Genomic DNA, 12,045 nt, shown 5'->3' with positions numbered 1-12,045 from the left:
AGATTTAGAATATGAGTTTTCCATTTGAAATGTGAAGGGTTGGGAAGTGATCTCCATTGTTGATAGGTTTTATAATCTCTTGTAAATGGATTACTGCTTTCACCCTCCTGCCACCATTTTGGTGGAATCAAAAACATGCTCTGTCCAAGTAAGGAGGAGGGGAGAGCTTTAAAAAGACTTCACATGCTTAAAGAATAAATGAAGAAAATGGCCATGTTCTTATCCTTTCCAACATTTAAATTTGACAGTTCAACAGATGCATTACCTCTCAGCTCATCAAGTGGTTTAGCAATTTCCGTGAGTTTTACTACATTCAGATGGAGAAGTACGCGCGTCAAGCCATCAACGATGGAGTCACCAGTACCGAAGAGCTGTCTATAACCAGAGACTGTGAGCTGTACAGGGCTCTGAACATGCACTACAATAAAGCAAATGACTTTGAGGTAGGAACTCATCTTTATTGTTTGGTCATCTCCCTTTTTTTAAAAAAAAATATTAATTTTCTTTGGCAATGTCCTCGAAACTGTGTTAGTCTTGTTACCGCACACGAGCATCCCGCAATAGGGTAAGAGGCAGAGCAGCAAGGAGGACCCCCCCCACTCTGTGGGGAGAGTCATGGGGGACTGACCCTTTTCTACGTCCTTTCCCATTCCCCAGCTCTGCGCTTGCATGAAGACCCATGAGCCACAGAAAAGGGAACTGGAGAATTCAAAGAAAATTGCAGCAAGTAACCCACACACAGTGTCTCCCTTTCCAGAGGAGAGGTCCCCACTCTAACAGGCTTTTTTGCTACTTGGGTTCTGGCGTGTTGACTGAGCTGACATAGGCTATGCGCAATGATCGCTGCAAAAAGTTGTTTTCTAAAAAAGTCTAGAAAGGTGGATGGGGGAGTGATTCTGTGGTTTCTACTTTAATCAGCATTTATTTCCTTTATGGAAGAAATGGTACGAGAATTTACTAAGTATATACTGTAAGACAGCCACCAGCATCTTTTTATGGTTTTTGTTTCTGTTTTTGTTTTTTTGGGGGGAGAGCCTAGTGTGTTTCTCTCGCCTATGTGTAGCTTCCCAAGCACGCTGCTGGTTGTTCATACACCCTCACACACGCATACACACACACACGTATATCTACAACATGCATATTCTGGATACACACAAAGCGGTATAGATGATTCCCAGAAAGCAACAGCTACACAACAATGAAAGATGTGTGGCTACGAGTAAGGCGTTTCTCTACTGTCTAATGCGGTGCCTCAGCAAACATTTTTCATGGCAACGTGATGACTCTCCACGAGACAGCACTAGCAAATCTCCCAGTCCTCACAAAGGCATTTTGCTGAGCCCTGCTGGCTGAGGCAACAATAGTTAGAGGGGGGAACGTGGCAGGGTTCTGCAGGCTGAACCCCCGGCAGTGAGTGTAGATAGGCTTTGGGTGACTTGACCATGTTGGTCCTTTTCTTGTATTATCTTGAGGATAGGAAAGTTCTTCTCCCACATCTGCTCCTACAGGGGACCTTATGTTACTAAGCTTGCTTTCCTCATGTAGATAGGCACCCAGAAACACCCAGGAGGTTGGCTACTTCAAAGGAAGAGAAGGGCATCTTGGTCTAGACTTGTCAATGAAAGCACCTGCGGAGTCTTTGGGGGCCCTTCTCGCGCTGTTTCTGGCAGGACAGAGCAGCCTGGTGGCCGAGCAAGCACCAAAGGTGGAAATTTAGCCGTAGGGAGGTCATGGTTTTCCCTTGAATGTTTGAACGGTTCTACTGCGAGCCAATTTATCTTCGTTATCCAAGACGAATATGTTTTTCTTGCCAAAAGTGTTATGAGCAAGGTTTCTCTTTGGTTGAACACATTACAAGTGGGGATCCTTCTTGTATTGCTTCACTGTTGTAAAATCTGTGTTTAAAGTCTGTTGTCAGAGAGCACTGGTTTACCATCCCGACAGAACTCTCTAACAGAATTTCCTCTAGAGCTGACGCGTAGCTAACCATTTTAAAGAAATCTTATGAAGACTTGCATTTCTTTTTCTCCCCCTTTCTGATAAGTCTTTTGCTCTAAACTTTACCCAAAGAGAATTCAACTGTGTGCTAATGAACTCTTTACAGCTGATAACGGCAAATATTTGTTTGGCGGTGTGCGTCAGGCTTCCTAAAAGAATTGCCCAAGATTCACGCGATGAGTTCTGCATTTTTGCTGTGTGGTATACTCGAGAGGACAAATCCTTACAGTGCACATTAGGATTTTTAGGGTTCTTAAACCATACCTGGTTGGAATGTAATCCCCTGATCACACAGCACAAGGGCCAAAATGACACAAGCAGGGGCGGCTGGCATGAAGACGTACCCAACAAGCTGCTCCATTTAGCATCATCTAAATCCTCCCCTAATATGATTAACATCTGATATTTCTCTCTTTGTGAATCATACCCACTTCCAGCCAGGACACCTCTCCTTTATCTGCAGTGCCTATTTTAAGACTGCTTCAGTGCAAGGAGTATGGGGCCCAGGGAGCAGTTTTGTCACTTCTCATGTGACTTCAGACAAGTTATTTGTCTATTCTGGGTCTTTTCCTTCTTCAGTAAAAAACTAGGATCTTTCCGGAAATGTGGTAAGAAAGACATAAAGCAGAAACATGGATTCTGTGCTGTTCCCTGCACTCACACATAGGCGCATACGCATACACGCGTGCCCGCCGCCACGGACGATCACTAAACAGCATTTCATTCCGCCTCCCAGTTGGGCGCATTTACTAACAGCAGCTCTGGATACGATGATCCCTTCTTTTCTGTGCCTTTGTCCATGGAGGTCAGTGCTTAAGTGAGATGCTTAAAAAGCCACTGGTCTTATCAATGTAGCTTTACCACCGCGGGCCACGGCCACGAGCCGCAAGTAGACCCGGCACCTCAAACCGAATATCTCAACTGATACTGTGTGCACCGCTTGACTTCTATATTTAAGTTTCCCCTCTGAAGATCAAGTAAAGTGAGTCTTCGAGGAGCAAGGGAAGAGGATGGCCAAGTAGAGAACTGTACGCCTTTTTTTTTTTCTTTTCTAATTTTTAGACAGGGATGAAGCATGGTAGAGAGACTTTGAAGTTATGGCTGCATGTTGCCCAAAGATCCAGTCAGTGTAAAGGAATATATATATTAACGCAATTGAGTATTAGCTGGTCAATTAATAAAACAGCTTGTTGATGGCATTTTTAAGTTTCTCAATCAGTTGTTTATAACAATAACAAAAAAGCTAACGTTTATTGGCTGTACTATGTCCTGGGCACTCTTCTAAATGTTTTCCCGTATTAACTTTTTTAATGTGAGCGATAATAATGATATGGGTGTTCATAGAAGAAAATGCTTAGTTTGCCTAAAGCTTTATACTAGTTTTTGAGTAATTCTAAACTGGTGGGAACAGGTAGAGCTAGGGAGAGAGAGAATGGAAAGAACACTTTCCCTCCTTCACTGTGACTTTCTTCTTCCTTCTTTCTCTTCTGCTGCTTGTCTGTTTTCAGCTTTCTGCCCCGTCTGCCTCTGCCTCTGTGCTGAGCTTGCTGGTGGCCCCTCTGTCACTGCCGAGCACCATCCCCCTCCAGCCCCTGCTGCTCGTGGCTCTCAAGGCCAGAGTGGTTGCTGACCCCTGGCCTACAGGAAAATAAAGCAGATGGGGAAGGTTTATCACCAGCGAGGAGGGAGTGGCTTGAATCTCTCTCCTCCTCTAGACCCCGCGTTTCCTGGCCTTTATGAGTCAGGACCTTCTAAGTGACAGGAGGGCTTGTTCTGCCTTTTGTATCAGTTTACACAATGGCCAAGATTCTTGGCACAGCCCTCAGCCTCAGTGTGCTGAGAGCTTGAGAAGACCCAGGGAAAGTGGGAGAAGACACGGCAGGGGGAGGGGCGTGCACGCCACCGTCAGTCCGTGCAGGAGGAAAGAAAGTTGGCCACTCACACGGGGTGGGGCATCTGGCTTCTGAAGGTGAGTGTGCGAAGGTGTGCAGGAAAGGGGTGTTTAATTACAGACTGCATCTTTCACTCCTACTTCTCACGTTTAATGAGATTGGCAACAATAAATTTGTCTTTCCAGGTGTTATGGTATATATTTCCATGCTTCATTCTCACTTCGCTTTGAAGAGGTTCCAACATATTTTTATGGGGAGGGAAAGGAGGGTTGGGATCCCTTCCCAGTTTTTAAATCATACTGATACTTCTGACTTTAGGGGCAGATGAGTTGGATTTTATGACTTTTTGGTTTCCCTCACAACTGTGACAGGAAGGAAGGTAACGATGGTTGTCAATTTCCAAGGCTGCCCGGCGCGTCCCCTGTCATTCTCCAGTACCAGGAGGGGGTAGCTCTTGCCCCTCCGTGCTCAGCTAGCAACCCCCCCCAGACCTGCGGGTGGTACGCATTTACCTGCAGGCAGGAGCCACGTGCCCTGTAAGAGTGACTAGCCCCCATCGCCCTCCCTCAAGACCCAGGTTTGGGGATGGGAGGCTGAGAAAGAAACAGAACCTGACTCACCGATTAGCGGGCTCGTGCAGACCATCTCCTAAGTCATTGACATCCTGCAGAGCAGATGCTCCCTCCCAGAGCCTGGGGTTCAACTTTATTCCAGGTGTCACATGACCGGCAGACCCACTTCTGTGTCGTCTCGCTTTCCCCTTAGAAAGAGAAAATAAAAACACAGCACCCCTCCCATCCCACCCCCACCCCAGACACTGAAATACACGTGCTGAATACATTCTCTCCACCCCGCCCGCCCCCCCTGCCCAACCCTCCCGCTTCCCACACAACCCACGTTTAAGAAGATTTAATGTATTTGGAAATCTTTCATTCACATTGTCATCCCTTTAAAGAAAAATGAGGACAGGTGGATTTAGGAAGCGCTTCCCTCCGCTCCAAATAGATACTTAAATATGAGTGATCATTTGGGAAACTGGCACATGAGTGAAAACCTTTTACTGCTGTTGCAGTCTTTTGGCCTCTGAGCTGCTGAGCTGTTTGAGTGATCACATGACACACACCCTTGGTGGGCGGCTAGGAGGAAAAGAGACTCTTACCATTTCTTCCCCTGCCAGTCCCGCCACTGACAAGCCAAATTGATCTTTTAAGAGACTAAATGAATGTTCTCTAAATATATGTATACACATGGCTGTCTGGGAAAATATTCCTGTACAGAATGATGGCTCGAAGTGTAAGGGAGACAACGGTAAAGACGCCGGCTTCGAGGTGGGCAGGAAGGGCTGGGGGGTGAGGGTGGGGGGCAGTGGCAGGATGGTGCACGCACGGAGCTTCGTTTTTGCACCACTGTCCTTTTGGGATTCAAGGTGTTGATCAGTATAATGAAGCGGGCCCATTGATTTATCATCTATTTGGTAATGTCGTTGCATTTTTAGCTCCCTGTGTCTTTTTTGTCATTGGGTTACATTCAAGCACAGTAAGATCAGCTTTAAAACCTCCTTACTCAACAGCTTTATTAGTTATAGCATTCCATGACCTTTCTCAACATTCTTAAAGAAAAAGATACAGTGTAACGTCGCTTTACTTTGCTTATTGTCCTTTGTTGGGGTGAACAAAGCATTTTCTACAGTGGCTATAGCACATAATTATACAGCTTTCAATGGCAGTATCTTGGCACATATCAAAGTTCAGAGAAGCCTTTAGAAAAAAAAAATGTTTTGTGGCAGCCTAGGGAGGGTCTCATCTTTCCTTCAGAAAATAGTTCAAGGCTCTTCTGTCAAGCTTCCCTACTTAGAGCTTTTTCTCCTCCTGCTTCATAAAGTTTAAAGCGGATTCAGTGGAGTTCTATGATCTATTTCCTTTGAAAGATTGTTCCTCAGCACAGAGAGGCCCTTTGACTTCAAGAGTTCACAGATTCATGTCTTTAGGTATCATATGTCTGACCTTATCAGTTACTCCATTTAATGTCGGAGAAAAAGTCTCAACTCTTTGTGTTTGTCTGTTTTGCCTCTGTGAAATGATTTGGTGAAAAGACCATCCTTTTTAACACACCACTGAGAGGCCGTTTCTGCTGCAACCTACCCTGTGGCTTTTCTCTCTTAAAAAAAAAAAAAAAAATTGTCCTTGTGTTTTGTGTATGGATGAGTTCACAGTGAGAATAGAATTATACAAGGGCAGACGCACACACAAAAAAAATCTTTTGCTTTCCTCCCTCCCCGCCGCCGCCCCCCCCCCCCCACGATCTATTGGCTCTCTTGGTGGCTGTACCCCAACAGGAGAAGCCATTTAGCAAACACAGAGGTGGCAGCCGTGGTGCTGGGATGGCAGTGGGTTTTCCCTTGCTTCGACCTACCCCTAAGGCCTTCATAATTAATTGTCCTTCAGAGATGAGGGAAGTTCAGAGACAGTGTGTGGAGTGATGCCTATTGTCTGACATTCAGTTCTCCTTGCCTCTGCTCTTTTCCTTCATCCCACAAAGGGTTATCAATAGGAGAAAGGGAGCAAGTTCTCTGCGGAAAGCCGCTGGTGGTGGTTGGAGCTTTCGGTGGGATGCTAGCATTGTGTTCGGCCCATCCTGGCTTAAATGTCTGGAGAAGTTCTAACAGCCTTTTGAAAACGAGCCTGTTTATTTCGCCTAGATTAAACAAACTCATTTACCAGCCTAAAGCTTGTTCAAAAGTTGGCGATCCCTTTTCACGTGGCAGATAATATTTTAAATCAAATTTCCTCGTCCTCCTCCCACCCCCGGATTTGATTTCACTGTAATCGTTGGGTTCTTCTTCAGCCGCAGGGCGGAAAATTTAGTGCTCGTTCACTCATTTCTCTTAAGTATCTCCATATAAATTTGCAAGAGCAAGTATTTTTTGCAAATGCTCTTTCTGGTGAAGCAGAGGACTTTGGTTCTTGAAAGTAGATCATTCTCTTTTAAAAATATTGTGTCACCTTCAGTGATTGCCTTCAGCCAATCTTCAGTGCTATTTGGTAACATGACACAAACCAGTGCAAACTGTGTGTCCCCCAACCCCTGCTTTTGGCTGACACACAAACGAAAGATGTGGTGTAGAGACAGCTATTTGAGAAGTAAAGGAGGAGGGCCATTAATGATTATTATACTTCTGTTCCTGTTAAATAGGGTGAAGCCAAGAAAAACAAATATAATTGTTCTTCCAAAGAGCGGTTGAACTGGCACATTAGAAAGCTTTAAGATCACTTCACTGTAGGGTGCACAACGGCATCGAGGCTGAAGGGAACCATATCTCAAGGAGATCTCTGGGCCTCTCAGAGCAGCTCCTCCTGGAGGAAGGGACCCATCAGGATGGCCAGAAGTGATTTCTGTCCCCGTAGCCTCCTTGAACAACTTTCACCAGAGACCTTTTGGTATTTAAAGAGAACCTGTGTATGGAAGTTGACACAACTAATATAGTCATACCGAAAAGGGGGTCATAAAAAATTAAAGTTATTCTTATGAATCTTTCATCAGAAGCAATGGAAAGGGACACGAGTGTAGTCTCAGTCCTTTGTGCTGCAAGCTCTTCTTCCGGGCTCTGGGCTATTGTTCTTGCAGCTCCTCAAACAGACTTTCACTTTCAAACTGACAAAAGTCACTTAAAAGCCAGACAGCTGTACTAACACACCCACCTTAGCGAGCGGGAGCCGCGGGCAGGTGCCGAGCCCTCTGAGAGACCTCCTTTCACATGGGCGGGGGCTGCTTCCTCCCGCCTGCCTGCTGCCTGTGCCCTCGTGCCCAGGGTGGCCATATGGGGCCCTTTTGTGTCCCACGCCCCCTCCCCGGCCCTCAGGTGCCCCCAGATTTTTCTTGCCTTCTCTTTGTAGCCTGAAACAGGGACGTCTGTGATCATATTGATACCTCAGGTGGGATGGCCAGGGCCAGGTTCGAGAAAAGTTTGAACACAGAACTTGGCAGAAGACAGAGGGAGTTTGTCTCAAAACTCTCTCCTTCCATTTCCCCCTTGCTTCTCTTTATTCAGCCTTTCTCCTGCCAGTCTGAAGCTCTCGTGAGCGCTTCAGATTGCTGCTGCCGCCTCGGGAGTACCTTGGGTCGGGTGAGAAACACGCACCGGTGGTGGGGACAGGCCTCACCTCGGGACTGAGGGTCCAGCTAGAGACAGATAGGCTAGGGAGTTCTGTCTGCGTCCCAGGCCTCGGGGCAGCCGCCGCCGTGGGCCGTGACGAGTCCTCCCTGTGTGTGTATTACAGGCCCCCCCCTCCCCTGTCACCTTGTGTACAGTCTGGTCTGTGACACTGATGGTGATTATGTCATTATTTTGCTCTGGGGGCCCTGGCACATCTGCAGAGCCCAAGCACATCTTCTTTGTGGCGCTGGCAAACATCCCACACCACAAATGCTTCATTAGCCCTGCTGCCGGCCTCCTTGCCAGACGCGAGTGCCCAAGCCCAGGCTTCTCTCTGCTCCGTTCTTTTGTGTCGCTGATGATCATGTATTCATCTTCCCGGTTCTTCCCCATTTTCCTCGACTTCTGAACTCCAGATGTCCCAGTTTTCTTGCCCAAATCACTCTGAGGTCTGCAATGAGAAGCAGGGTGACTCTGCCGCTTAACCCCTCCTCACCTCTTGCCACCTTCCGACTTCTCCATTCCCCAGATGGACGGTGACTTTGAATAGCTCCCCAGCGTGAGGGCTTAACATTTTCAAACTTGCAGTTTGCACAAATACCCAGGGACTGCTCCCAGCGTATGACGGTAGATCGGGTTGGGATTAGGAGTTATTAGCTGCTGCTTATTGGACAGATGCCTTTCTCCTCCATGCCACTCCTTTCCTCTTCTTGGCTCCTTTATTTCCTTTCTACGAATTGCCACATTTTACCAATTTTCAGAAAGCAGACTAAAATGTGAGTACAGAAAAGATTCTTCATGCTTCACTGTGCATGTTATGGTCATCTGAAGGTTCTTTTTCTCTGAATGGAATCTCCATCTCCACTCTACCCCCTACCAAAGTCTCCTGCTTCCTTCTGCAGCCCTAACCTCCCCAGCCCCCAACAATGACCTATTATTAGATATTTAAAGTGATTAGCACTTGGCCCTTTTGGAAAGGAGCTAAAACATTTCCCTTAAGTTTTATTCTGTGTGTTTCGCAGAACCACAGCCTTTGTTAAGGTGTGCTGGTTTCTCCATAAACTGCAGTAAATGTCAGAGTTTAATATCTTGGGCTGTGATGGGCGCTCCATAATTGGGATGTTTAATTTCCCCTTAAATTTGAATGAATTGGTCTGTGTTACCATACTATGAGTAGCTTTTTCAATGGACAGTTTAACCAGTTTTCATCTCCCAACCCACTGCAACATAAGATGTTTGAAATGTCTCATCTTTGAGTAAAACTGAGATTTTTCGTTTTAAGGATTAAGTTCATATTTTTATGGGAATCATGGTCAGACGCTAGGACAGACACTGGTGAGGAATAAAGAAGTCTCCCTGCGAGGAATGAGTTGTCGAATATTACCGCACCTGAACACTTTCCAGTCACGGAGCCCCATTCCGAATCTTTGGAACGATCTGGCTGGGAGAGTGAAGGGAGAGATGGTCAGATCAGTTGGCTACCCAGACCCCCAGGCAGGAAGCCGGTGAGGAGAGGCTGGTACCTGTCATTGATGAAATCGTCTTCGAAAGACTCAGGATGTCCCCAGAACATTCCCAACCCTCCATTATTAGCTCATTATGGTTTTATCACCCATGGGTTTATTTAAACCTTTTTTTTAAACCTAACTGCATTCTCAGAGTATACCACTCCTCAAGATAATAATTCTCTAAATTTATTACCTGCTGTGAAAATTGTATCTTCTTTTTACAGCTCTTAAAGCGATTTCCCTGGAACTCCAAAGGGATCTCCCTTGTTATAATATCCTGGGATTTGTGAACAGGACTGTGGCCATATTCTCCATTTCCTTTCTGATTTTATAGACTTTGATCATTCCTCCCTCTTAATCTTCATCTCTCCAGATTAAGGGGCTCTAATCCTTTTTAAAAGTCTAATCTCATACAGTAAGTGGGCTGCCCCGATCATTTTCGCTGCCCTTCCGTAATGCGTTTCCGGCATGACTGTGTCTTCTCGAGGGACAGTTGCACTTACCAGACCATGGGACAGAAATCCAGCCGTGGACAGCCACACTACAGTTTGGTGGTTGTACCTCTCTCACACACACCCAATGCAATTTATTTTGTTTGCCCCAAATTTTATCCTTACAAGTCGGATTTCTTGAGTAACATCTCAGTAGCACTTTTTGGTTAAGATGATCCCACGAGACCAGTCTATAAGACTCTTGGCAAGTGTTCTGGCAAATCTGAATGCGTCTCCAGGACATACCCCGCCAAATAAAAAATGGGCAGATCCACCGTGCTGTCTGGATGTTTCCAGTGTTTTTGTAGATAAAGTATCAGGGTATTTGATATCATGAAGACATGGCCTTAGTCTTGGGCTTAAGTCTATAAAAATGATAAAACTAGGGCAAGAAAGCTGTGGTCTCTAAATTATTCTCAGGCAGGAAACAAAATTTTCGCTTACAAGTAGGTGTTATTTTATATGAAAGCATCATCTTGAAATCTTAAGAAGGAAATCCTTTGGGGAGTCTTTGCAATGTCCTGAACTAATAATAGCGCAGAACCTAAGAGCATGGATTCCGGAACTGGTTCCTGGGGTCAGATCCCAGCTCCTGAAACCTTGACAAGTGTTTTACCCTCCCTGTGCCTCAGTCTCCTCATCTATAAAATGGGGAAAATAATATCAACTACCTCACAGAGTTGTCTTGAGAATTAAATGAATATACATGACTATATTAGCACAAAGTAAGTGCTGTGTAAGCATTTGCTTTTATTAATTCATAGAGCCAAGTAAAAGTTACCTTGTTGCCATTATCAGTAGCTCAACTATTGCACCATTTCCTGCTGACCCTAAATAGGCAAACAAACAAATGAGCAAACAGGGAGTTCTCATCAGAATTGGGACAAAGAGTCAATGCAAAACTGGGTTTAAGAAGAGAAAGTGATTCCTCCTGTGCCAGGTGTGGCTGTAAAGGTGACATCAGCCTGGAACAGCCCCAGGATTCTGGAGTCATTGGTTCCAGATGAGAAGGGCCGCAATGAGGGGATGGGATCTGGCAGAGGGAGCGTGAGTTGGAGGACCTGCCACTGGCAACACCTGTCTCGCTGGGCTCTACTTTGCTCACCCGTAAAGTGATAAGATGAAACACAGAGCTTTGTTCTATCTCTGAAATTCGGTGATTCTGGAAGATGTTCTGCATTCTTGAAATAAATCCTGGGCACGATGCAAAGCTTTAAGCAGTGACTGTGGAACCCTTAGGAATCCAGATGGTGTCCATGTGGGGCCACTTCCGCCCTTGTGGCTCTGCTGTGGCCTAATTATCTCAGTGAAAATCTCTAGGGTGCCCATTTTCGTGTTCTCCCAAGGCCCTCTTTGCAGATCTAAATCTCAACACTTGCCCTTGGAGACGTGGCAACTCCCTTGCTGGGATTATAGAGACTAATTTTTTAAATTCATAAACGTTTATTGACTGAACTGGCACGAGTCATTATACTTGCTGCTCGCTTTATGTGTTGTGTTGGCTAGGGCAGCCAAACAACAAGGACATTTGTCCTGAAGCCCTCATTCCAGTGGGTTTTCTAGGAGATAGTACAGAACTGAACAAACTAAGAGACAGTGCGTATGCCTGTCCCCACACGTATCCCACTATGCCACACCTCCACCCGAACCTCTGTAGAACACACGACATCCGCTCTCGTTCAGGACAGAGTTGTTACGGACAGCTACCTCCACTACTAGGCTGGGTTGGTGGTTCTGGCAAAAGCAACACCTCCCTTTTCTTTTAAGGATTCCCAACGTGGTGATAATCTTGATCATGAAAGTCTTTCCCAGCGGGATTTTGTATGTGTTCACGTGTTTGTGGCTGGTAGGTATCAAATTGTCACACAAGTCATTTGGATATGTATTTTCCACCTTTTTATGGTCATGGTCCCCAACTTCTGTTTTGTGGGGTGGGGGGGGGAAGGCTACCATAGCATTTTAAAGTAAAATCTGGTTCTAAAAGTGACTTAGTAAAAGGTAGT

The 12,045-nt window shown here is 45.7% G+C and overlaps 1 protein-coding gene across 8 annotated transcripts in view; it reads left to right on the top strand.

Moving 5' to 3' along the window:
• PROX1 (prospero homeobox 1) overlaps window positions 1-12,045 on the top strand; it is a 56,678-nt gene that overhangs the window by 28,085 nt on the left and 16,548 nt on the right. For all 8 annotated transcript variants that reach the window (XM_057315691.1, XM_057315694.1, XM_057315687.1 and 5 more), the window contains one exon: window positions 249-443. In XM_057315691.1, coding sequence (XP_057171674.1) covers window positions 249-443 — 195 coding nt within the window. The remainder of the gene's footprint in view (window positions 1-248; window positions 444-12,045) is intronic.

The sequence above is a fragment of the Ursus arctos genome, unplaced genomic scaffold (assembly GCF_023065955.2).
Source record: "Ursus arctos isolate Adak ecotype North America unplaced genomic scaffold, UrsArc2.0 scaffold_2, whole genome shotgun sequence".
NCBI lineage: Eukaryota > Metazoa > Chordata > Mammalia > Carnivora > Ursidae > Ursus > Ursus arctos.
The sequence above is the reverse complement of the archived record's forward strand: the minus strand, read 5'-3'. Positions and strand labels throughout refer to the sequence as shown.